This window comes from Montipora capricornis, chromosome 8, assembly GCF_036669925.1.
Source record: "Montipora capricornis isolate CH-2021 chromosome 8, ASM3666992v2, whole genome shotgun sequence".
NCBI classification, from domain to species: Eukaryota; Metazoa; Cnidaria; class Anthozoa; order Scleractinia; family Acroporidae; genus Montipora; species Montipora capricornis.
The window spans coordinates 32,975,546-32,995,559 of NC_090890.1; the positions used below are offsets into that span (position 1 = coordinate 32,975,546).

The following is a 20,014-nucleotide window of genomic DNA, read 5'->3' on the forward strand; positions in this document are numbered from 1 at the left end:
CTTTGTTTGGTAACTTTATAAATCTTGACATTTTAGGTCAGAGGACGACGCGATTCTACTCGTAATGTATTCCCAGACAAAACCACTGTCCATAGCTGCAAACCCTCCGTTTAATTCCATTTTTTAAAGTATGGCCAACAGAGCGCGTTGCTGGCGTTTTTCATACTGGAAAATACGTGTTCTGTCATTGAAAAAAGGGCTTTTTTTAGACATGGGTATATGGGTGGGTCTATTAGCTTTTACAAACAAGCACTTATGTCCAGAAATGCATGCAGCTCCAAAAATTGCAAAATTGTGCAAAGTTTGCGATTTTGATTGAATTTGCAGTTTTGGTGAAATCTGTTGTTTTTATTGCTCTTGCATTGACCTCCTTGTGCCTTGCTGTGTCACCAAAATTCAAGATTTTTGCAATATTTGTTGAATTTGCAGTTTTGGTGAAATTTCTTGCTTTTTGTTGTTCTTGCATTTGAATCTTTGTGCTTTGCAGTGTAACAACAATTGCAAAATTTTGTACATTTCGCAGTTTTTGTTAAAACTGCTCCAAGGTTGAACAATTTTGTGAAATTTGTAATTTTTTTTAGCTGCTTCCATTTCTGAACATACCTGCCAAGAAAGCAGTTGAAACTTAAAGATTAACAACAATGGGCTTGCTTTTGTTTTAAGGGAGAGAACCTGAAGGAAAATTCTTTAGAAAGAATTATAGTAATTAATTGTAAGACAGGGAGAGGGGTTGGCAGTCCAGGTATTTTCTGAACACAGCAAAATGCATACCTTTGGCCAAACGTTTTCCTCCAAACAAATTTACATACAAATTTTTACTCTCTACCGACTGATAAGAAGACATGTACAGTAACACGTAAAAAAAGAGTCAGTCCAGTTTCCTGTTGCTAAAAGAGAGGTGCTTTGGTATTGAGACAAGTTTTTTTTATCAAGCTTTTTAAAAGAAGCATGTGGGACTCCCAAGTTCACAACTTTATGAAAATGAAGATATATCGGTTTACAAACATTGCTTCTGTTATTCAAATGTGCCAACCACAGGAACGAAAGACACTTGGTATCGACAGCCAGTAAAGGTCTGGTTGGCACATTAATGACAACAAGTGACGTCAACGATATCGTCGCTATAGTGGTACTGAGAAGGCTACTATCTCAACTCTTCACTATTATTTTTCTTTTTTTTTCTTTTGTTCACAGCTTCAAAACGATACAGTACCATTTGGTATTCCAGAAACAAGGTAACCATTATTATTACTATGATAGAATGATGACAGCATAAATTATGCTGTCGGGAAAAAAAATAACACTGCTGTGTTGTTTTTCCTGGTTTTCACTTTCACTGTTACACAGCACAGTTTTTTGGTACTGCCCCAAATACCCTTATAACCACTTCTATGATAGAAAGACACCAAAAGAAGTTAAACTGAAGAAAGAGACTGAACTTCAGGATCTATTAGCACTGAACACAAACCGGCATGACAAAAATGCAAAATAAAATTTTACGTTGACTGATGGTCACTAGACTACCTTTATTGATATTAAATTACAACAATATCCATTTCAATTTTTGGGCTAACTGCATAGCAATAATGTAGACATGCCTAATGTAAGTTTCTGTAGAGAGACGGCAATGCCACAGGAAAAAAAACATGTGCTTGGCATTGATCCATGTTACACAGAACCTTTTTCATTCATCATAACTCGACTTGTTTATCTTGCTGATTTTGGAACCAAAACACTAACTTACGTTAAAGCAAAACCAAACCCTCCTGGCTTCAGGGTCACATTTCACACCTAATTTTCAAATGAGAATAAGCAGTCTACATATTCTCCTGCGAGAAGTGCTGACCAGCAAAAATAGGCTTCCACTGTACTTGTCATGCTAAGTGTGATTGAGGCTTGAGGGTATAGTACGGCCCAAATTTCAACTTTACATATAAGGAAAAGTAGATTCATGAAACTGGGGCTAGTTCCATTTGCTACTTGGAGTTTCATGGTCTTTCAAAGCAGCCATCAGATAAAAGAGATACAAAAGAAATGACACTGAGCCATGAACGCAGCAATCACGCAAATCAGTCCAGAGAGTTAAACAAAGAGACAATCTAAATTGACTCTTAATAGAGCTACAGCAATCAAGAATTGATTGCCTTTGATTTGTCAATGGGAGACAAGATAATGCATCTGTTTGAAGTGTGCCAAGACTGCTAATACTACAGTCATGAAGCTTTAAGAGTGCATTACTTTGCTCATTTCATCAGTGAAATAAACAAAAGCTTCCCCTCCTGGTTACTTATTGCCAGCCGTCAGTGATGTATTTCTCAAAGATAAAAGGCTGCACTTTACTTTTATATAGAAAAAATAGTGGCAAAACCATTCAGTATTATAAGTTGAATCATTAAGCAATTTTCTTCCACAAGTGCATAAAGTTAGATTCACATAAGGTGAAATTTGGCAAATTTAATGCCATCATCTGATAATAAAATACATTATACATAGTAGTAAGGAACAATTATTATAACATGACAACTGCAATGAGATGAAACTGCAATCACCACTATGGGCACACAAGGCAATTGTTTGCGAGCACAAAGCCCAGAATATCACTTTGCTGGCTTTTTCATTGTGGATCACATAGTAAATTCATGAACACCCCAATAGTTATTGCTGTTGGCACCCTAAACATCAACTAACAAGCCTCATTTCTTCTCCTATGATACATGTAAGAACTCTAATTTGTTTATGAAATTAACAATGGTCTGTCCTTTTGTAACTACAGCGATGATGAAACCACAGAGGTGACGGATGATGGTCAAAGGAGTTCACAAGAAGCACCCCTAGGGCAAGGGATCCAAACCTATTTGGAATTCTTAAGTGAGGTACATAGTTTACATACATGTCAATTGACCACTCCCCATAAAGGCTTTTCAGGGCCAATGAAACACAATCAACGAAACCACAGGACAGAACAACAACAGCAACTGTAATTACAGTGTCTCTTTCATTCAAATATAACTTGTTCGTTAAAATTTTGGATTTGTGTGGACTTATGTGAACGATTTCAAGAAATTATTAACATTTAAGCAGTCTGAATCCGGTAATTCAAGCATTTAGCAGTATTTAGTTTCCTTTTTTAGTCATTTCCAAGCTTTTAAATTTTAAGCCCTGTGGGCAAGATCCTCTGGAGGTATCAATAGTCCCTTAAGGTACGCAATTAGATGCAGGACGTGTCCCCTTCCATTTCTCCCCACTTCAAAATCATCACAAAAAAGAACAAATCTGCTGATTTTTGAGACCTGGGTATATGGGTCTATTAGCTTTTACCAACAAGCACTTAAGTCCAGAAATGCATGCAGCTCCAAAAATTGCAAAATTTTGCAATTTTGTAAATTTTGTTGAATTTGCACTTTTGGTGAAATTTGTTTTTTTTGTTGCTCTTGCAATGAAATCCTTGTGCCTTGCTGTGTAACCAAATTTGCAAATTTTTTGTGATTTTTGTTTAATTTGCAGTTTTTGTGAGATTTGTTGTTTTTGTTACTCTAGCACTGAAATCCTTGTGCTTTGCAGTGTAACATTGACAATTGCAATTTTTTGTACATTTTGCAGTCTTTGTTAAAATTGCTCAAAGGTTGAACATTTTTGTGAAATTTGTAATTTTTTTTTAGCTGCATGCATTTCTGGACATGCCTGCCAAGAAAGCAGATGAAACTTAGAAGATTAACAACAATGGGCTTGCTTTTGTTTTAAGGGAGGGAACCTGAAGGAAAATTCTTTAGAAAGAATTATAGTAATTAATTGTAAGACAGGGAGAGGGGTTGGCAGTCCAGGTATTTTCTGAACACCACAAAATGCATACCTTTTGCCAAACGTTTTCCTCCAAACAAATTTACATACATATTTTTACTCTCTACCGCCTGATAAGAGCACATGTACAGTCACACGTAAAAAAAATTCAGTTCAGTTTCCTGTTGCTAAAAGCGAGGTACTTTCGTTTTTTTAAATCATACTTTTTAAAAAAAAGCATGTGGGACTCCCAAGTTCACAACTTTATGAAAATGAAGATATATCAGTTTACAAACATTGCTTCTGTTATTCAAATGTGCCAACCACAGGAACGAAAGACACTTGGTATCGACAGCCAGTAAAGGTCTGGTTGGCACATTAATGACAACAAGTGACGTCAACGATATCGTCGCTATAGTGGTACTGAGAAGGCTACTGTCTCAACTCTTCACTATTATTTTTCTTTTTTTTTTCTTTTGTTCACAGCTTCAAAACGATACAGTACCATTTGGTATTCCAGAAACAAGGTAACCATTATTATTACTATGATAGAATGATGACAGCATAAATTATGCTGTCGGGAAAAAAAATAACACTGCTGTGTTGTTTTTCCTGGTTTTCACTTTCACTGTTACACAGCACAGTTTTTTGGTACTGCCCCAAATACCCTTATAACCACTTCTATGATAGAAAGACACCAAAAGAAGTTAAACTGAGAGAAGAGACTGAACTTCAGGATCTATTAGCACTGAACACAAACCGGCATGACAAAAATGCAAAATAAAATTTTACGTTGACTGATGGTCACTAGACTACCTTTATTGATATTAAATTACAACAATATCCATTTCAATTTTTGGGCTAACTGCATAGCAATAATGTAGACATGCCTCATGTAAGTTTCTGTAGAGAGAGGGCAATGCCACAGGAAAAAAAAACATGTGCTTGGCATTGATCCATGTTACACAGAACCTTTTTCATTCATCATAACTCGACTTGTTTATCTTGCTGATTTTGGAACCAAAACACTAACTTATGTTAAAGCAAAACCAAACCCTCCTGGCTTCAGGGTCACATTTCACACCTAATTTTCAAATAAGAATAAGCAGTCTACATATTCTCCTGCGAGAAGTGCTGACCAGCAAAAATAGGCTTCCACTGTACTTGTCATGCTAAGTGTGATTGAGGCTTGAGAGTATAGTACGGCCCAAATTTCAACTTTACATATAAGGAAAAGTAGATTCATGAAAATGGGGCTAGTTCCATTTGCTACTTGGAGTTTCATGGTCTTTCAAAGCAGCCATCAGATGAATGAGATACAAAAGAAGTGACACTGAGCCATCAATGCAGCAATCACACAAATCATTCCAGAGAGTTAAACACAGGGACAATCAAAATTGACTCTTAACAGAGCTACAGCAGCAAGGAATTGATTGCCCTTAATTTGCTAATGGGAGACAAGATGATACATCTGTTTGAAGTGTGCCAAGACTGCTAATACTACAATGATGTAGCCTAGTTTAAGAGTGCATTTTCATCATTGAAATAAACAAAACCTTCCACTCCTGGCTATTTATTGCCAGACGTCAGTGAACGTATTTCTCAAAAATAAAAGGCTGCAATTTACTTTTATAAGGAAAAATAGTGGTAAAACCATTCAGCATGATATACAGAGGTTGAACCATTAAGCAATTTTCTGCCACAAGTGCATAAAGTTTCAGGCACATAAGGTGAAATTTGGCAAATTTAATGCCATCATCTGATAATAAAATACATTATACATAGTAGTAAGGAACAATTATTATAACATGACAACTGCAATGAGATGAAACTGCAATCACCACTATGGGCACACAAGGCAATTGTTTGCGAGCACAAAGCCCAGAATATCACTTTGCTGGCTTTTTCATTGTTGATCACATAGTAAATTCATGAACACCCCAATAGTTATTGCTGTTGGCACCCTAAAAATCCACTAACAAGCCTCATTTCTTCTCCTATGATACATGTAAGAACTCTAATTTGTTTATGAAATTAACAATGGTCTGTCCTTTTGTAACTACAGCGATGATGAAACCACAGAGGTGACGGATGATGGTCAAAGGAGTTCACAAGAAGCACCCATAGGGCAAGGGATCCAAACCTATTTGGAATCCTTAAGTGAGGTACATAGTTTACATACATATCAATTGACCACTCCCCATAAAGGCTTTTCAGGGCCAATGAAACACAATCAACGAAACCACAGAACAGAACAACAACAGCAACTGTAATTACAGTGTCCCTTTCATTCAAATATAACTTGTTCATTAAAATTTTGGATTTGTGTGGACTTATGTGAACGATTTCAAGAAATTATTAACTTTTAAGCAGTCTGAATCCGGTAATTCAAGCATTTAGCAGTATTTAGTTCCCTTTTTTAGTCATTTCCAAGCTTTTAAATTTTAAGCCCTGTGGGCAAGATCCTCCGGAGGTATCAATAGTCCCTTAAGGTACGCAATTAGATGCAGGACGTGTCCCCTTCCATTTCTCCCCACTTCAAAATCATCACAAAAAAGAACAAATCTGCTGATTTTTGAGACCTGGGTATATGGGTCTATTAGCTTTTACCAACAAGCACTTGAGGAGGCTGTGTGGCCCAGTGGTTAGGGCGCTTGCCTTGAGATCCGGAGATCCCGGGTTCAAGACCCGCTCTGACCACTCGTTGAATTTGATCCTGGTAGTCCCTGGTTCAACTTCCCAGCCGCACTTGGAAATAGCCAACTGGTTTGCCTCCAGCTAGTTGGGATTCTTAACAGTTGTTGTTGTTCTGTTCTGTCGTTTCGTTGTGTTTCATTGGCCCTGAAAAGCCCCTATGGGGAGCGGTCAATTAAGTATGTATTGTATTGTACTTAAGTCCAGAAATGCATGCAGCTCCAAAAATTGCAAAATTTTGCAATTTTGTAAATTTTGTTGAATTTGCACTTTTGGTGAAATTTGTTTTTTTTTGTTGCTCTTGCAATGAAATCCTTGTGCCTTGCTGTGTAACCAAATTTGCAAATTTTTTGTGATTTTTGTTTAATTTGCAGTTTTTGTGAGATTTGTTGTTTTTGTTACTCTAGCACTGAAATCCTTGTGCTTTGCAGTGTAACAACAATTGCAATTTTTTGTACATTTTGCAGTCTTTGTTAAAATTGCTCAAACGTTGAACATTTTTGTGAAATTTGTAATTTTTTTTTAGCTGCATGCATTTCTGGACATGCCTGCCAAGAAAGCAGATGAAACTTAGAAGATTAACAACAATGGGCTTACTTCTGTTTTAAGGGAGGGAACCTCAAGGAAAATTCTTTAGAAAGAATTATAGTAATTAATTGTAAGACAGCGAGAGGAGTTGGCAGTCCAGGTATTTTCTGAACACCACAAAATGCATACCTTTTGCCAAACGTTTTCCTCCAAACAAATTTACATACATATTTTTACTCTCTACCGCCTGATAAGAGCACATGTACAGTCACACGTAAAAAAAATTCAGTTCAGTTTCCTGTTGCTAAAAGCGAGGTACTTTCGTTTTTTTAAATCATACTTTTTAAAAAAAAGCATGTGGGACTCCCAAGTTCACAACTTTATGAAAATGAAGATATATCAGTTTACAAACATTGCTTCTGTTATTCAAATGTGCCAACCACAGGAACGAAAGACACTTGGTATCGACAGCCAGTAAAGGTCTGGTTGGCACATTAATGACAACAAGTGACGTCAACGATATCGTCGCTATAGTGGTACTGAGAAGGCTACTGTCTCAACTCTTCACTATTATTTTTCTTTTTTTTTTCTTTTGTTCACAGCTTCAAAACGATACAGTACCATTTGGTATTCCAGAAACAAGGTAACCATTATTATTACTATGATAGAATGATGACAGCATAAATTATGCTGTCGGGAAAAAAAATAACACTGCTGTGTTGTTTTTCCTGGTTTTCACTTTCACTGTTACACAGCACAGTTTTTTGGTACTGCCCCAAATACCCTTATAACCACTTCTATGATAGAAAGACACCAAAAGAAGTTAAACTGAGAGAAGAGACTGAACTTTAGGATCTATTAGCACTGAACACAAACCGGCATGACAAAAATGCAAAATAAAATTTTACGTTGACTGATGGTCACTAGACTACCTTTATTGATATTAAATTACAACAATATCCATTTCAATTTTTGGGCTAACTGCATAGCAATAATGTAGACATGCCTAATGTAAGTTTCTGTAGAGAGACGGCAATGCCACAGGAAAAAAAAGGTGTGCTTGGCATTGATCCATGTTACACAGAACCTTTTTCATTCATCATAACTCGACTTGTTTATCTTGCTGATTTTGGAACCAAAACACTAACTTATGTTAAAGCAAAACCAAACCCTCCTGGCTTCAGGGTCACATTTCACACCTAATTTTCAAATGAGAATAAGCAGTCTACATATTCTCCTGCGAGAAGTGCTGACCAGCGAAAATAGGCTTCCACTGTACTTGTCATGCTAAGTGTGATTGAGGCTTGAGGGTATAGTACGGCCCAAATTTCAACTTTACATATAAGGAAAAGTAGATTCATGAAAATGGGGCTAGTTCCATTTGCTACTTGGAGTTTCATGGTCTTTCAAAGCAGCCATCAGATGAATGAGATACAAAAGAAGTGACACTGAGCCATCAATGCAGCAATCACACAAATCATTCCAGAGAGTTAAACACAGGGACAATCTAAATTGACTCTTAATAGAGCTACAGCAGCAAGGAATTGATTGCCCTTAATTTGCTAATGGGAGACAAGATGATACATCTGTTTGAAGTGTGCCAAGACTGCTAATACTACAATGATGTAGCCTAGTTTAAGAGTGCATTTTCATCATTGAAATAAACAAAACCTTCCTCTCCTGGTTACTTATTGCCAGCCGTCAGTGATGTATTTCTCAAAGATAAAAGGCTGCACTTTACTTTTATATAGAAAAAATACTGGCAAAACCATTCAGTATTATAGGTTGAATCATTAAGCAATTTTCTGCCACAAGTGCATAAAGTTAGATTCACATAAGGTGAAATTTGGCAAATTTAATGCCATCATCTGATAATATAATACATTATACATAGTAGTAAGGAACAATTATTATAACATGACAACTGCAATGAGATGAAACTGCAATCACCACTATGGGCACACAAGGCAATTGTTTGCGAGCACAAAGCCCAGAATATCACTTTGCTGGCTTTTTCATTGTGGATCACATAGTAAATTCATGAACACCCCAATAGTTATTGCTGTTGGCACCCTAAACATCAACTAACAAGCCTCATTTCTTCCCTATGATACATGTAAGAACTCTAATTTGTTTATGAAATTAAGAACAGTCTGTCCTTTTGTAACTACAGCGATGATGAAACCACAGAGGCGATGGATGATGGTCAAAGGAGTTCACAAGAAGCACCCATAGGGCAAGGGATCCAAACCTATTTGGAATCCTTAAGTGAGGTACATAGTTTACATACATATCAATTGACCACTCCCCATAAAGGCTTTTCAGGGCCAATGAAACACAATCAACGAAAAGACAGAAAAGAACAACAACAACAGCAACTGTAATTACAGTGTCCCTTTCATTTAAATATAACTTGTTCCTTAAAATTTTGGATTTGTGTGGACTTATGTGAACGATTTCAAGAAATTATTAACTTTTAAGCAGTCTGAATCCGGTAATTCAAACATTTAGCAGTATTTAGTTTCCTTTTTTAGTCATTCCCAAGCTTTCAAATTTTAAGCCCTGTGGGCAAGATCCCCCGGAGGTATCAATAGTCCCTTAAGGTACGCAATTAGATGCAGGACGTGTCCCCTTCCATTTCTCCCCACTTCAAAATCATCACAAAAGAGAACAAATCTGCTGATTTGTGAGACCTGGGTATATATGGGTCTATTAGCTTTTACCAACAAGCACTTTTACAGTCCAGAAATTGCAAAATTTTGCAATTTTGTAATTTTTGCTGAATTTGCAGTTTTGGTGAAATTGGTTTTTTTTTTGTTGCTCTTGCATTGAAATCCTTCTGCCTTGCTGTGTAACCAAATTTGCAAATTTTTGTGAGTTTTGTTGAATTTGCAGTTTTGGTGAAATTTGCTGTTTTTGTTACTCTAGCACTGAAATCCTTGTGCTTTGCAGTGTAACAACAAATTTGCATTTTTTGTACATTTTCCAGTCTTTGTTAAAATTGCTCAAAGGTTGAACATTTTCGTAAAATTTGTAATTTTTTTTTAGCTGCATGCATTTCTGGACATACCTGCCAAGAAAGCAGATGAAACTTAAAGATTATCAACAATGGGCTTACTTCTGTTTTAAGGGAGGGAACCTCAAGGAAAATTTTTTTAGAAAGAATAGTAATTAATTGTAAGACAGGGAGAGGGGTTGGCAGTCCAGGTATTTTCTGAACACCACAAAATGCATACCTTTTGCCAAACGTTTTCCTCCAAACAAACTTACATACATATTTTTACTCTCTACCGCCTGATAAGAAGACATGTACAGTAACACTTAAAAAAAGAGTCAGTCCAGTTTCCTGTTGCTAAAAGAGAGGTACTTTCGTTTTTTTAAATCATACTTTTCAAAAGAAAGGATGTGGGACTCGCAAGTTCACAACTTCACGAAGGGGAAGATAATTTATCTGTTTACAAACATTGCTTCTGTTATTCAAATGTGCCAACCACGGGAACGAAAGTCACTTTGTTTCGACAGCCAGTAAGGCTCTGGTCGGCACATTAATGAGAACAAGTGGCGTCAATGATATCATCGCTATAGTGATGCTGAAAAGGCTACTGTCTCAACTCTTCACTATTATTTTTGTCTTCTTTTTTTCTTTTGTTCACAGCTTGAAAACGATGCAGTACCATTTGGTATCCCAGAAACAAGGTAATCATTATTATTACAATGATAGAATGATGACAGCATAAATTATGCTGTCGGGAAAAAAATAACACTGCTGAGTTGTTTTTCCTGGTTTTCACTTTCACTGTTAACGACAGTACAGTTTTTTTGGTACTGCCCCAAATACCCTTATAACCACTTCTGTGACAAAAAGACACCAAAAGAAGTTAAATCGAGAGAATAGACCGGCTTCAGGTTCTATTATCACTGAACACAAATGAGCAAGACAAAAATGCAAAATAAAATTTTACGTTGATTGATGGTCACTAGACTACCTTTATTGATGTTAAATTACAACAATATCCATTTTCATTTTTGGGCTAACTGCATTGCAATAATGTAAACATGCTGAATGTAAGTTTCTGTAGAGAAACAAAAATATCAAAGAAAAATTGATCCATGTTACACAGAACCTTTTTTGTTCATCGTAAGTCGACTTGTTTATCTTGCTGATTTTTGAAGCAAAACACCAACTCGTCTTAAAGCAACCACCAAACCCTCCTGGCTTCAGGGTCACATTTCACACCTAATTTTCAAATGAGAATGAGCAGTCTACATATTCTCTTGTGAAAAGTGCTGACCAGCAAAAATAGGCTTCCACTGTACTTGTCATGCTAAGTGTGATTGAGGCTTGAGGGTATACGGCCCAAATTACTTATTGCGGCCCAAATTTCAATTTCTAATTTGTTTATGAAATTAACAATGGTCTGTCCTTTTGTAACTACAGCGATGATGAAACCACAGAGGCGATGGATGACGGTCAAGAGAGCTCACAAGCAGCACCCCTAGGGCAAGGGATCCAAACCTATTTGGAATCCTCAAGTGAGGTACATAGTTTACATACATGTCAATTGACCACTCCCCATAAAGGCTTTTCAGGGCCAATGAAACACAATCAACAAAACGACAGAACAGAACAACAACAACAGCAACTTTCATTCAAATATAACTTGTTCATTAAAATTTTGGATTTGTGTGGACTAATATGTGAATGATTTCAAGAAATTATTAACTTTTAAGCAGTCTGAATCCGGCAATTCAAACATTTAGCAGTATTTAGTTTCCTTTTTTAGTCATTCCCAAGCTTTCAAATTTTAAGCCCTGTGGGCAAGATCCTCCGGAGGTATCAATAGTCCCTTAAGGTACGCAATTAGATGCAGGACGTGTCCCCTTCCATTTCTTCCCACTTCAAAATCATCACAAAAGAGAACAAATCTGCTGATTTGTGAGACCTGGGTATATATGGGTCTATTAGCTTTTACCAACAAGCACTTTTAAAGTCCAGAAATTGCAAAATTTTGCAATTTTGTAATTTTTGTTGAATTTGCACTTTTGGTGAAATTGGTTTTTTTTTTATTGCTCTTGCATTGACCTCCTTGTGCCTTGCTGTGTCACCAAAATTCCAGATTTTTGCAATATTTGTTGAATTTGCAGTTTTGGTGAAATTTGTTGTTTTTGTTACTCTAGCACTGAAATCCTTGTGCTTTGCAGTGTAACAACAATCGCAATTTTATGTACATTTTGCAGTCTTTGTTAAAATTGCTCAAAGGTTGAACATTTTTGTGAAATTTTTTTTAGCTGCATGCATTTCTGGACATACCTGCCAAGAAAGCAGATGAAACTTAGAAGATTAACAACAATGGGCTTACTTCTGTTTTGAGGGAGGGAACCTCAAGGAAAATGTTTTTAGAAAGAATAGTAATTCATTGTAAGACAGGGAGAGGGGTTGGCAGTCCAGGTACTTTCTGAACACCACAAAATGCATACCTTTTGCCAAACGTTTTCCTCCAAACAAACTTACATACATATTTTTACTCTTTACCGCCTGATAAGAAGACATGTACAGTAACACTTAAAAAAACAGTCCAGTTTCCTGTTGCTAAAAGAGAGGTACTTTCGTTTTTTTAAAACATACTTTTTAAAAGAAAGGATGTGGGACTCGCAAGTTCAAAACTTCACGAAGGGGAAGATATCTGTGTACAAACATTGCTTCTGTTATTCAAATGTGCCAACCACAGGAACGAAAGACACTTGGTATCGACAGCCAGTAAGGCTCTGGTTGGCACATTAATGACCACAAGTGACGTCAACGATATCATCGCTATAGTGGTGCTGAGAAGGCTACTGCCTCAAGTCTTCACTATTATGTTCATTGGTCTTTTTTTCCCTTTTGTTCACAGCTTCAAAACAATACAGTACCATTTGGTATTACAGAAACAAGGTAATCATTATTACTATGATAGAATGATGACAGCATAAATTATGCTGTTGGGAAAAAAAAACACTGCTGTGTTGTTTTTCCTGGTTTTCACTTTCACTGTTACACAGCACAGTTTTTTGGTACTGCCCCAAATACCCTCATACCCACTTCTGTGACAGAAAGACACCAAAAGAATTTAAACTGAGAGAAGAGACTGAACTTCAGGTTCTATTAGCACTGAACACAAACCGGCATGACAAAAATGCAAAATAAAATTTTACGTTGACTGATGGTCACTAGACTACCTTTATTGATATTAAATTACAACAATATCCATTTTAATTTTTGAGTTAACTGCATAGCAATAATGTAAACATGCCTAATGTAAGTTTCTGTAGAGGGACGCAGGCAATGCCAAAAGAAAAAAAACATGTGCTTGGCATTGATCCATGTTACACAGAACCTTTTCCATTCATCATAAGTCGACTTGTTTATCTTGCTGATTTTTGAACCAAAACACTAACTTATGTTAGAGCAAAACCAAACCCTCCTGGCTTCAGGGTCACATTTCACACCTAATTTTCAAATGAGAATAAGCAGTCTACATATTCTCCTGTGAGAAGTGCTGACCAGCAAAAACAGGCTTCCACTGTACTTGTCATGCTAAGTGTGATTGAGGCTTGAGGGTATACGGCCCAAATTTCAACTTTACATATAGGGAAAGTAGATTCATGAAAATGGGGCTAGTTCCATTTGCTACTTGGAGTTTCGTGGTCTTGCAAGGCAGCCATCAGATGAATGAGATACAAAAGAAATGACACTGAGCTATCAAAGCAGTATAATCATACAAATCAGCCCAGAGAGTTTAACACAGGGACAATCAAAATTGACTCTTAATAGAGCGATAGTAGTAAAGAATTGATTACCGTTGATTTGTCAATGGGAGACAAAATGATACACCTGTTTAAAGTGTGCAAAGACTGCTAATACCACAAATAGCCTTAAGAGTGCATTACTTTGCTGATTTCATCAGTGAAATAAACAAAAGCTTCTTCTTCTGGTTACTTATTGCCAGCCGTCAGTGATGTATTTCTCAAAGATAAAAGGCTGCACTTTACTTTTATATAGAAAAAATAGTGGCAAAACCACTTAGTATTATAGGGTGAATCATTAAGCAATTTTCTGCCACAAGTGCATAAAGTTAGATTCACATAAGGTGAAATTTAGCAAATGTAATGGCATCATCTGATACTATTATCCATAATACATACTCGATAGTAAGGAATAATTATTATAACACGACAACTGCAATGAGATGAAACTGCAATCACCACAATGGGCACACAAGGCAATTTTCCGCGAGGACAAAGCCCAGATCACCATAATATCACTTTGCTGGCTTTTTCATTGTGGATCACATAGTAAATTCATGAACACCCAAATAGTTATTGCTGTTAGCACCCTAAACATCAACTAGCAAGCCTCATTTCTTCCCCTATGATACATGTAAGAACTCTAATTTGTTTATGAAATTAACAATGGTCTGTCCTTTTGTAACTACAGCGATGATGAAACCACAGAGGTGATGGATGACGGTCAACAGAGCTCACAAGAAGCACCCCTAGGGCAAGGGATCCAAACCTATTTGGAATCCTTAAGTGAGGTAAATAGTTTACATACATACAAATGTCATATTTAATTGACCACTCCCACAGGGGCTTTTCAGGGCCAATGAAACAGAATCAACGAAACGACAGAACAGAACAACAACAACAGCGTTACCAAACTTGCCAGAGGCAAACCAGATGGCCATTTACAATGTGCAGCTGAGAATCCGAACCGGGCAGTACCAGGAAGTGGTACTGCCAACAAGTGGTCAGAACGAGTGCCCTAACCACTGGGTCATACTGCCTCCTTAATGTCTATCTCGATTTCCCACCAATTCTTTCAGTATCTTCCAACCTTTTTCCTGTCAAATCGCAAGAAATGTTCACCTTATTTTGAATGAGCAAGGCTGTTTACATTTACAGTTAAAGATAAATGTGATGAGACTGACCAAACAGGCAGCTGAAAAGAATGAGAAGGGAAACACCAAATTCAACAATTTCCTTCTTAGTCAACCAACACATTTTTTTTCTTTTTACCGATTTGTGAGTACAATATGGATGCCGCACAGCTGACTTGCCACTTGAAATAATTTATGGAAGCTATGTGAACACTGAATAGAGTTGTTGTTTTTCCCCGCATTCAGTGTCAATGAGCAGTCCTCATTCAACTCCTGTAATCATACTACTTGTTTCGTCCAAGGATACTGAGGACAGGGAAGATAATGAAGAGGATCTGAACCACATTACAAGGTGATACAGAGACACCACACATCGACCACAATTGACAAAAAAGAAAAAAATATATTGTTGTTGCAAAGAGGTCTAATTGATGAGATCTCAAAATATCACGATGCAAAGAGTTTTTTTAAATTGTTTCTTTAGTTTATAATGTATATATTTTTACAATAGTCTTAACCCTCTACACCACTCAAAAAACTAGGTCCCCTTTCACCCAATAGCTTTAACAGAATCTACTTTGTCTAACGCCTGATGATTTTACTTGTCAATGGGAAAGGGGTTCAAGAGTCAATAGGTTTAACAGTCTTCCAAATCTTAACACTCAATAATAGTAGGAACTGCCAGCACATTTCGAGTTCTTTTCTCTAAATACATGTATGTCTATTTTCCCTTACCGTTTTTCTTTCTCAGATTTAGTGAGAACCATTCTCATTTGCTAAATGGAGGTCGACGCCTTCTCAAAGTGAGTGTCAAGTACTAAATACTCCCTTCATCGTGCATTATAAATAAGTGAACAAAAGCGACCACTTACCATGAAATGATGAAGCCTTTGAATGGAAGAAGGGTAGAGCCCACTTTGTACTTTTGCAAGGCTCAAATGAGAAAAGCGCATTTTTGCAAGGACCAAAGAACACAGATCTTTTGCTCTTTTTCGAGTGAAAAATGTGACAAGAGCCACGGTTACAGCACTGAAAACAGCAAATATCAGGCAAGAATTGGAAGCTCTGGTCAGGCTAAAATTAGCTTAAAAATAAGTATTGAAAAATGGAGTTCCTTTTATCCTCTTTGCCTTAGCTCAAAGCCAAGGGAGATTAGCTGGAATAAGGAAATTTGTGTGGTTTTACGATTGGCCACACCCTGCAGTTTGCAGTCTACTTTTCTGTTAGAAGCACGGTTTTACAGCAAATGGCTGGGTGCCCTTTGCCAAAAGTCAATGAAAAGTACTTAATCGATGGTCCTTTTTCTTCCTGTTGTTCCGGCAGTCAACTGAAGAGAACTTCCAGGCTAGTAATGTTGAATTTTTGTGGAAATTATTCGGATTTTACCCGAAGCAGACACATGCCATTTGCCTTACAAGGCGTAACCCTCAGTTCTTGTGCCTGAATCAACATCTACATCTTCACCATCATCATCTCTTTCCAACCATGCTGATCGTTTAATTGTCATTCCTTAAAAGAATCGGCAAGCACTGCCAAATGCCATGCGCGTCAGTTGCATTGTACGAGTAAATGTCTGCATTGAGGTGACCGGATGTTTCATGATGCATATGACAGTACTATAATTATACATGTAACCGGATTAGTCTAGATCAATAACACTTTTGAGTCCAAGTTGTAATTGTCGAAGCAAGAGTTCGAGATCGATTGAAGAAATCAACATGGTTTTACATTGGGAGTTGTGTTAATTTTGCAAGTCATAGAGTGTAACGTGCAGATAAATGCTAGATTGGTTTCCCAGGTGCCTATGTTTGTACTTGGAGTTGGTGGCTTGGTGCAAGAAAATGCAACCTCGTACCCAGGGTCTTCTTGTTAATTAAAATCTTTGTTTTTGTGTTGGACTATGCTTGTGAATTGCTGTACAATTAAATTGAGTCGATGGAATAAAAAAACTTGCTCAAACTGCTACAAAGTGTTTCCAAGATTCTCAAGAGTTTAAAAATTCTGGGAGAGGACCCTGATTTCCTACAGGTCAACTTCATGCCAACAACAGTTGTGTGTCTGTCGTTTTTAATTGCATCCTTGGTTGGCTTTCATACAGAGGTTTTGTATCAGCTAATAGAGAATGTTAATTGATCTTAGATCATTAGTATTCTGTATGAATTTCATACATAACACTTATAGGCTAATTAGTATTCTGAATATTAAAAGAACTAATTAGCATTCTGTATCAGAATACTTATTTGACAGCAATAATTCATTATTAATTTATAAACCCCAGTTTTTCCCTGCTATACCTTTTCAAGCCCTCCCCAAGCTTTCAGACAGATACAGCTTGTATTGGGTTTAGAGTGATATTCATGTGACTCAAATTGCATTTTTGAATTGGCTTACTCCACCGTAAATTATTTAGGAGTTTTATAATTTTTATTAAAAACTTAACTACGAATATCAGATTTCCAGCATTTTCAGTGGCTCGCCAGACACAGGCTATCAGTTCATACACCTTCTCTACCTAATATGGTCAAGGAATGCATCAGCAATAAAGCAAGCTGAAAACAGTTTTGCAGCTCTAAATGGTAGAAATGCTGCTGAGGGGAGGGGAGATGTTCAATTATGCTTGTGGTATAATTTAATGATGGTTCGGCCGGCATGTAATTGACGGCAGATTTTAAGGGTGGTCTTGAGCAGGGACAGTGCAAAACGTGGACCCCCAAACTGGACCTTAATTCGTCTGGACCTCCTTCTTTACCCTACTCAAGAAAAGAAAGAAAACAATAGATAGTTTTCTCAGGGACATCATCAAATTCTCAAATCAAAATCGCAAGGTCTTCTGAATTGTTATCTATCTAGGAGGTTGAAGATGACCTAGAAATAAATCTTTTTTTCAAGTTTCCAGTTCCATGACGTCTTTTGTTTCGAAAATACAGCAACTTCATTGGATTGACTACAAAATACACGAAACAAAAGAGGAGGAAAAAAAAAAAAGAAATACAAAACATCTAGGTAGCAAACCAGACGGGAGGTGCGAACAGGACGTGAGTACCAATGCAGGGCACCTCCCAATTTCTGAATTGTCACCTTGTGCAACACCATGATACAAATCTATTTGGTTAAAAAAAAATGTCTATTCCTATGAATCTTAGCAGTTTGAGCCTTTCAAGTACATTAAGAGATTAAGAGATGTGTTCATACACATGTACTGTATTCTATCTCAAAAACGAAATGAGAGCCCTTTCATCACAAAGTGAACTCTAGATGTTTTCGTTGATTACCGGCCGCCCTATTGGTGTACCACATGGCATCTCCGCACAAAACTCTATAAAGTTGCGTGAAACGCTTCGACAAATAACTAAGAAACGATGCACAGCACAGACCTGAGAATTGGAGAGGTGGTTGTTTCCTGCAACATTCCATATTCTTGGCTTTTTACTTGAACGGTTTCAAATTTATTTTTGTGTGGCGTGACAGTGAAAACGATCTGTAGTTTGAGGATATGAGCATGTACTTCTTGAGATGGTTTTCATAAGCGACATGTACGAGTACTATGATTCATGTGACTGATTGACACTATATTCTTTGCCCTTTGAGTAGACTCCGAATCCTAAGTAAGTACGATCTGTGTTTGATTTAAAGAGGTAAGTTGCAAGTAAAAATAACTACGCAGCGTTAACGGAATCTTGACCACTCATCACTTTAGTTCAGCCTGACAGCTGTTCCTATTGTTTGTACTGCACGAAGCTGTGATAAAGTTTATATAAACGGATAAAAGAAACCTAAAAGAAGAAAAATGAAAAACACAGCAGGTTCTAATCTTTTGTGTAACAAGATCATACCGCACATCTTAATTCCTCCTTTTGCACGGATAAAGGAAGCATCAAAGAAACGAAATGAAAACCAGAGCAGGCTGATGATCATACCACGCATCTTAATTCCTCCATTCACGCAGAACCACAATTCCTTGCACCTTTGACCATAATCCCTTGCATTTCGAAGAAAAAAGTGTTCTTCTGCCAATTAGAGAGCTGCCTTGTTTGTTCGCTTCAGGCTCGCTCATGAGTTACAGGACTCTGAATGAAATGTGTGCTAAATTCATAAAACATGCAAATTTATTAGATCTCACTATATGGCTACTATCATATGCGAGTCTTAGTTAAGTATTAGCCACCTTCAAAAGCGACTGGTAATTTGTTTGTGCCTCAAGAAGAACTTTGTTTGACTGGTTTGCCTCAGTGACCTCAACGGAAGACTCATTTGTTGGCTTGTTTGCCTCAATGGGCAATTGATTTGGTTGAGTACTTGGCCAAATGGCTTTATCTGGTAGATATAGGTTAACGGCAAAGTCTCTGTATCTGGTATGGCTGGTTTGTTCAAACGCCTTCAAGTACATCGTAGAGCAGTGCATTCTGGTTAAATGCAATACATTCTGGTTAAAGGGAATGCATTTTGGTAAAGGTGGTGAATTTGAGAATTTGCCAATATAGTGTACATCTTTTCTTCAATCCACATCATGTTGCTGTTCTCTTGCTTCCCTCGCTCCGCAGCAATTAGCAATATAAATTCAAAACCAAGTAGCTTAGATGCAAGAAGCCGGTTACAAAAACGTTTCCAAAGAGTCTACGACATTGAGATTAATCCAAATCATTGATACATTTCCAGGGTTTTAACGGGGAAGAAGGACAAGATCAAGATCAAGGAGAGGAGTAAGTGATCGCAAATTTTAAAAGCTATACTTATAGAAGGCATGCTAGAACTGCTGTCAGTAATAAAAAGTAAACTCGAAAGAAAGCTATCTAGCAAAACCAATCACTCCCAAAAAGGGATAACCCTGCACTTTGAGGGACCAATTCTTAGGCAAGAAAAACCTGGACAAGGTGTTTGCACATGATCATGCAAGCCACACTTTCCACAGCTCTTTTACTAGTCTTGACCATTGAGTTGCCCTCTCACAACATCAAAAAAGAAACAAATGAAGAGAGGCCCTTCTTCTTACCCCAACATAAGATAAAGTAGTTCCACTGCGCAAAATCTACATGGAGTCTGCGCAGTTAGTGTTGAAAAATGGCAGAACAGTTTGAGTTCTTTTCTCTAAATATGTTTAT

General features: G+C 37.2%; 3 protein-coding genes across 3 annotated transcripts in view; 1 reads left to right on the plus strand and 2 right to left on the minus strand.

Annotated features, from left to right (window-relative positions):
• LOC138059839 (uncharacterized) overlaps positions 1 to 19,623 on the plus strand; it is a 20,006-nt gene extending 383 nt beyond the window's left edge. The window contains exons 2-13 of the mRNA XM_068905474.1: positions 1,195 to 1,235; positions 2,774 to 2,873; positions 4,264 to 4,304; positions 5,843 to 5,942; positions 7,602 to 7,642; positions 9,173 to 9,272; positions 10,655 to 10,695; positions 11,438 to 11,537; positions 12,891 to 12,931; positions 14,474 to 14,573; positions 15,218 to 15,267; positions 15,667 to 19,623. Of these exons, the coding sequence (XP_068761575.1) occupies positions 9,195 to 9,272; positions 10,655 to 10,695; positions 11,438 to 11,537; positions 12,891 to 12,931; positions 14,474 to 14,573; positions 15,218 to 15,267; positions 15,667 to 15,736 (480 nt within the window). The 5' untranslated portion in view covers positions 1,195 to 1,235; positions 2,774 to 2,873; positions 4,264 to 4,304; ... (1 more) ...; positions 7,602 to 7,642; positions 9,173 to 9,194 and the 3' untranslated portion in view covers positions 15,737 to 19,623. The remainder of the gene's footprint in view (positions 1 to 1,194; positions 1,236 to 2,773; positions 2,874 to 4,263; positions 4,305 to 5,842; positions 5,943 to 7,601; positions 7,643 to 9,172; positions 9,273 to 10,654; positions 10,696 to 11,437; positions 11,538 to 12,890; positions 12,932 to 14,473; positions 14,574 to 15,217; positions 15,268 to 15,666) is intronic.
• The window catches only part of LOC138059834 (probable methyltransferase-like protein 15 homolog), a 182,579-nt gene that overhangs the window by 137,018 nt on the left and 25,547 nt on the right, over positions 1 to 20,014 (minus strand). The gene's annotated exons all lie outside the window — the stretch shown is intronic.
• Positions 1 to 20,014, minus strand: part of LOC138059835 (probable methyltransferase-like protein 15 homolog) — a 56,341-nt gene that overhangs the window by 26,659 nt on the left and 9,668 nt on the right. The window lies entirely within an intron of this gene.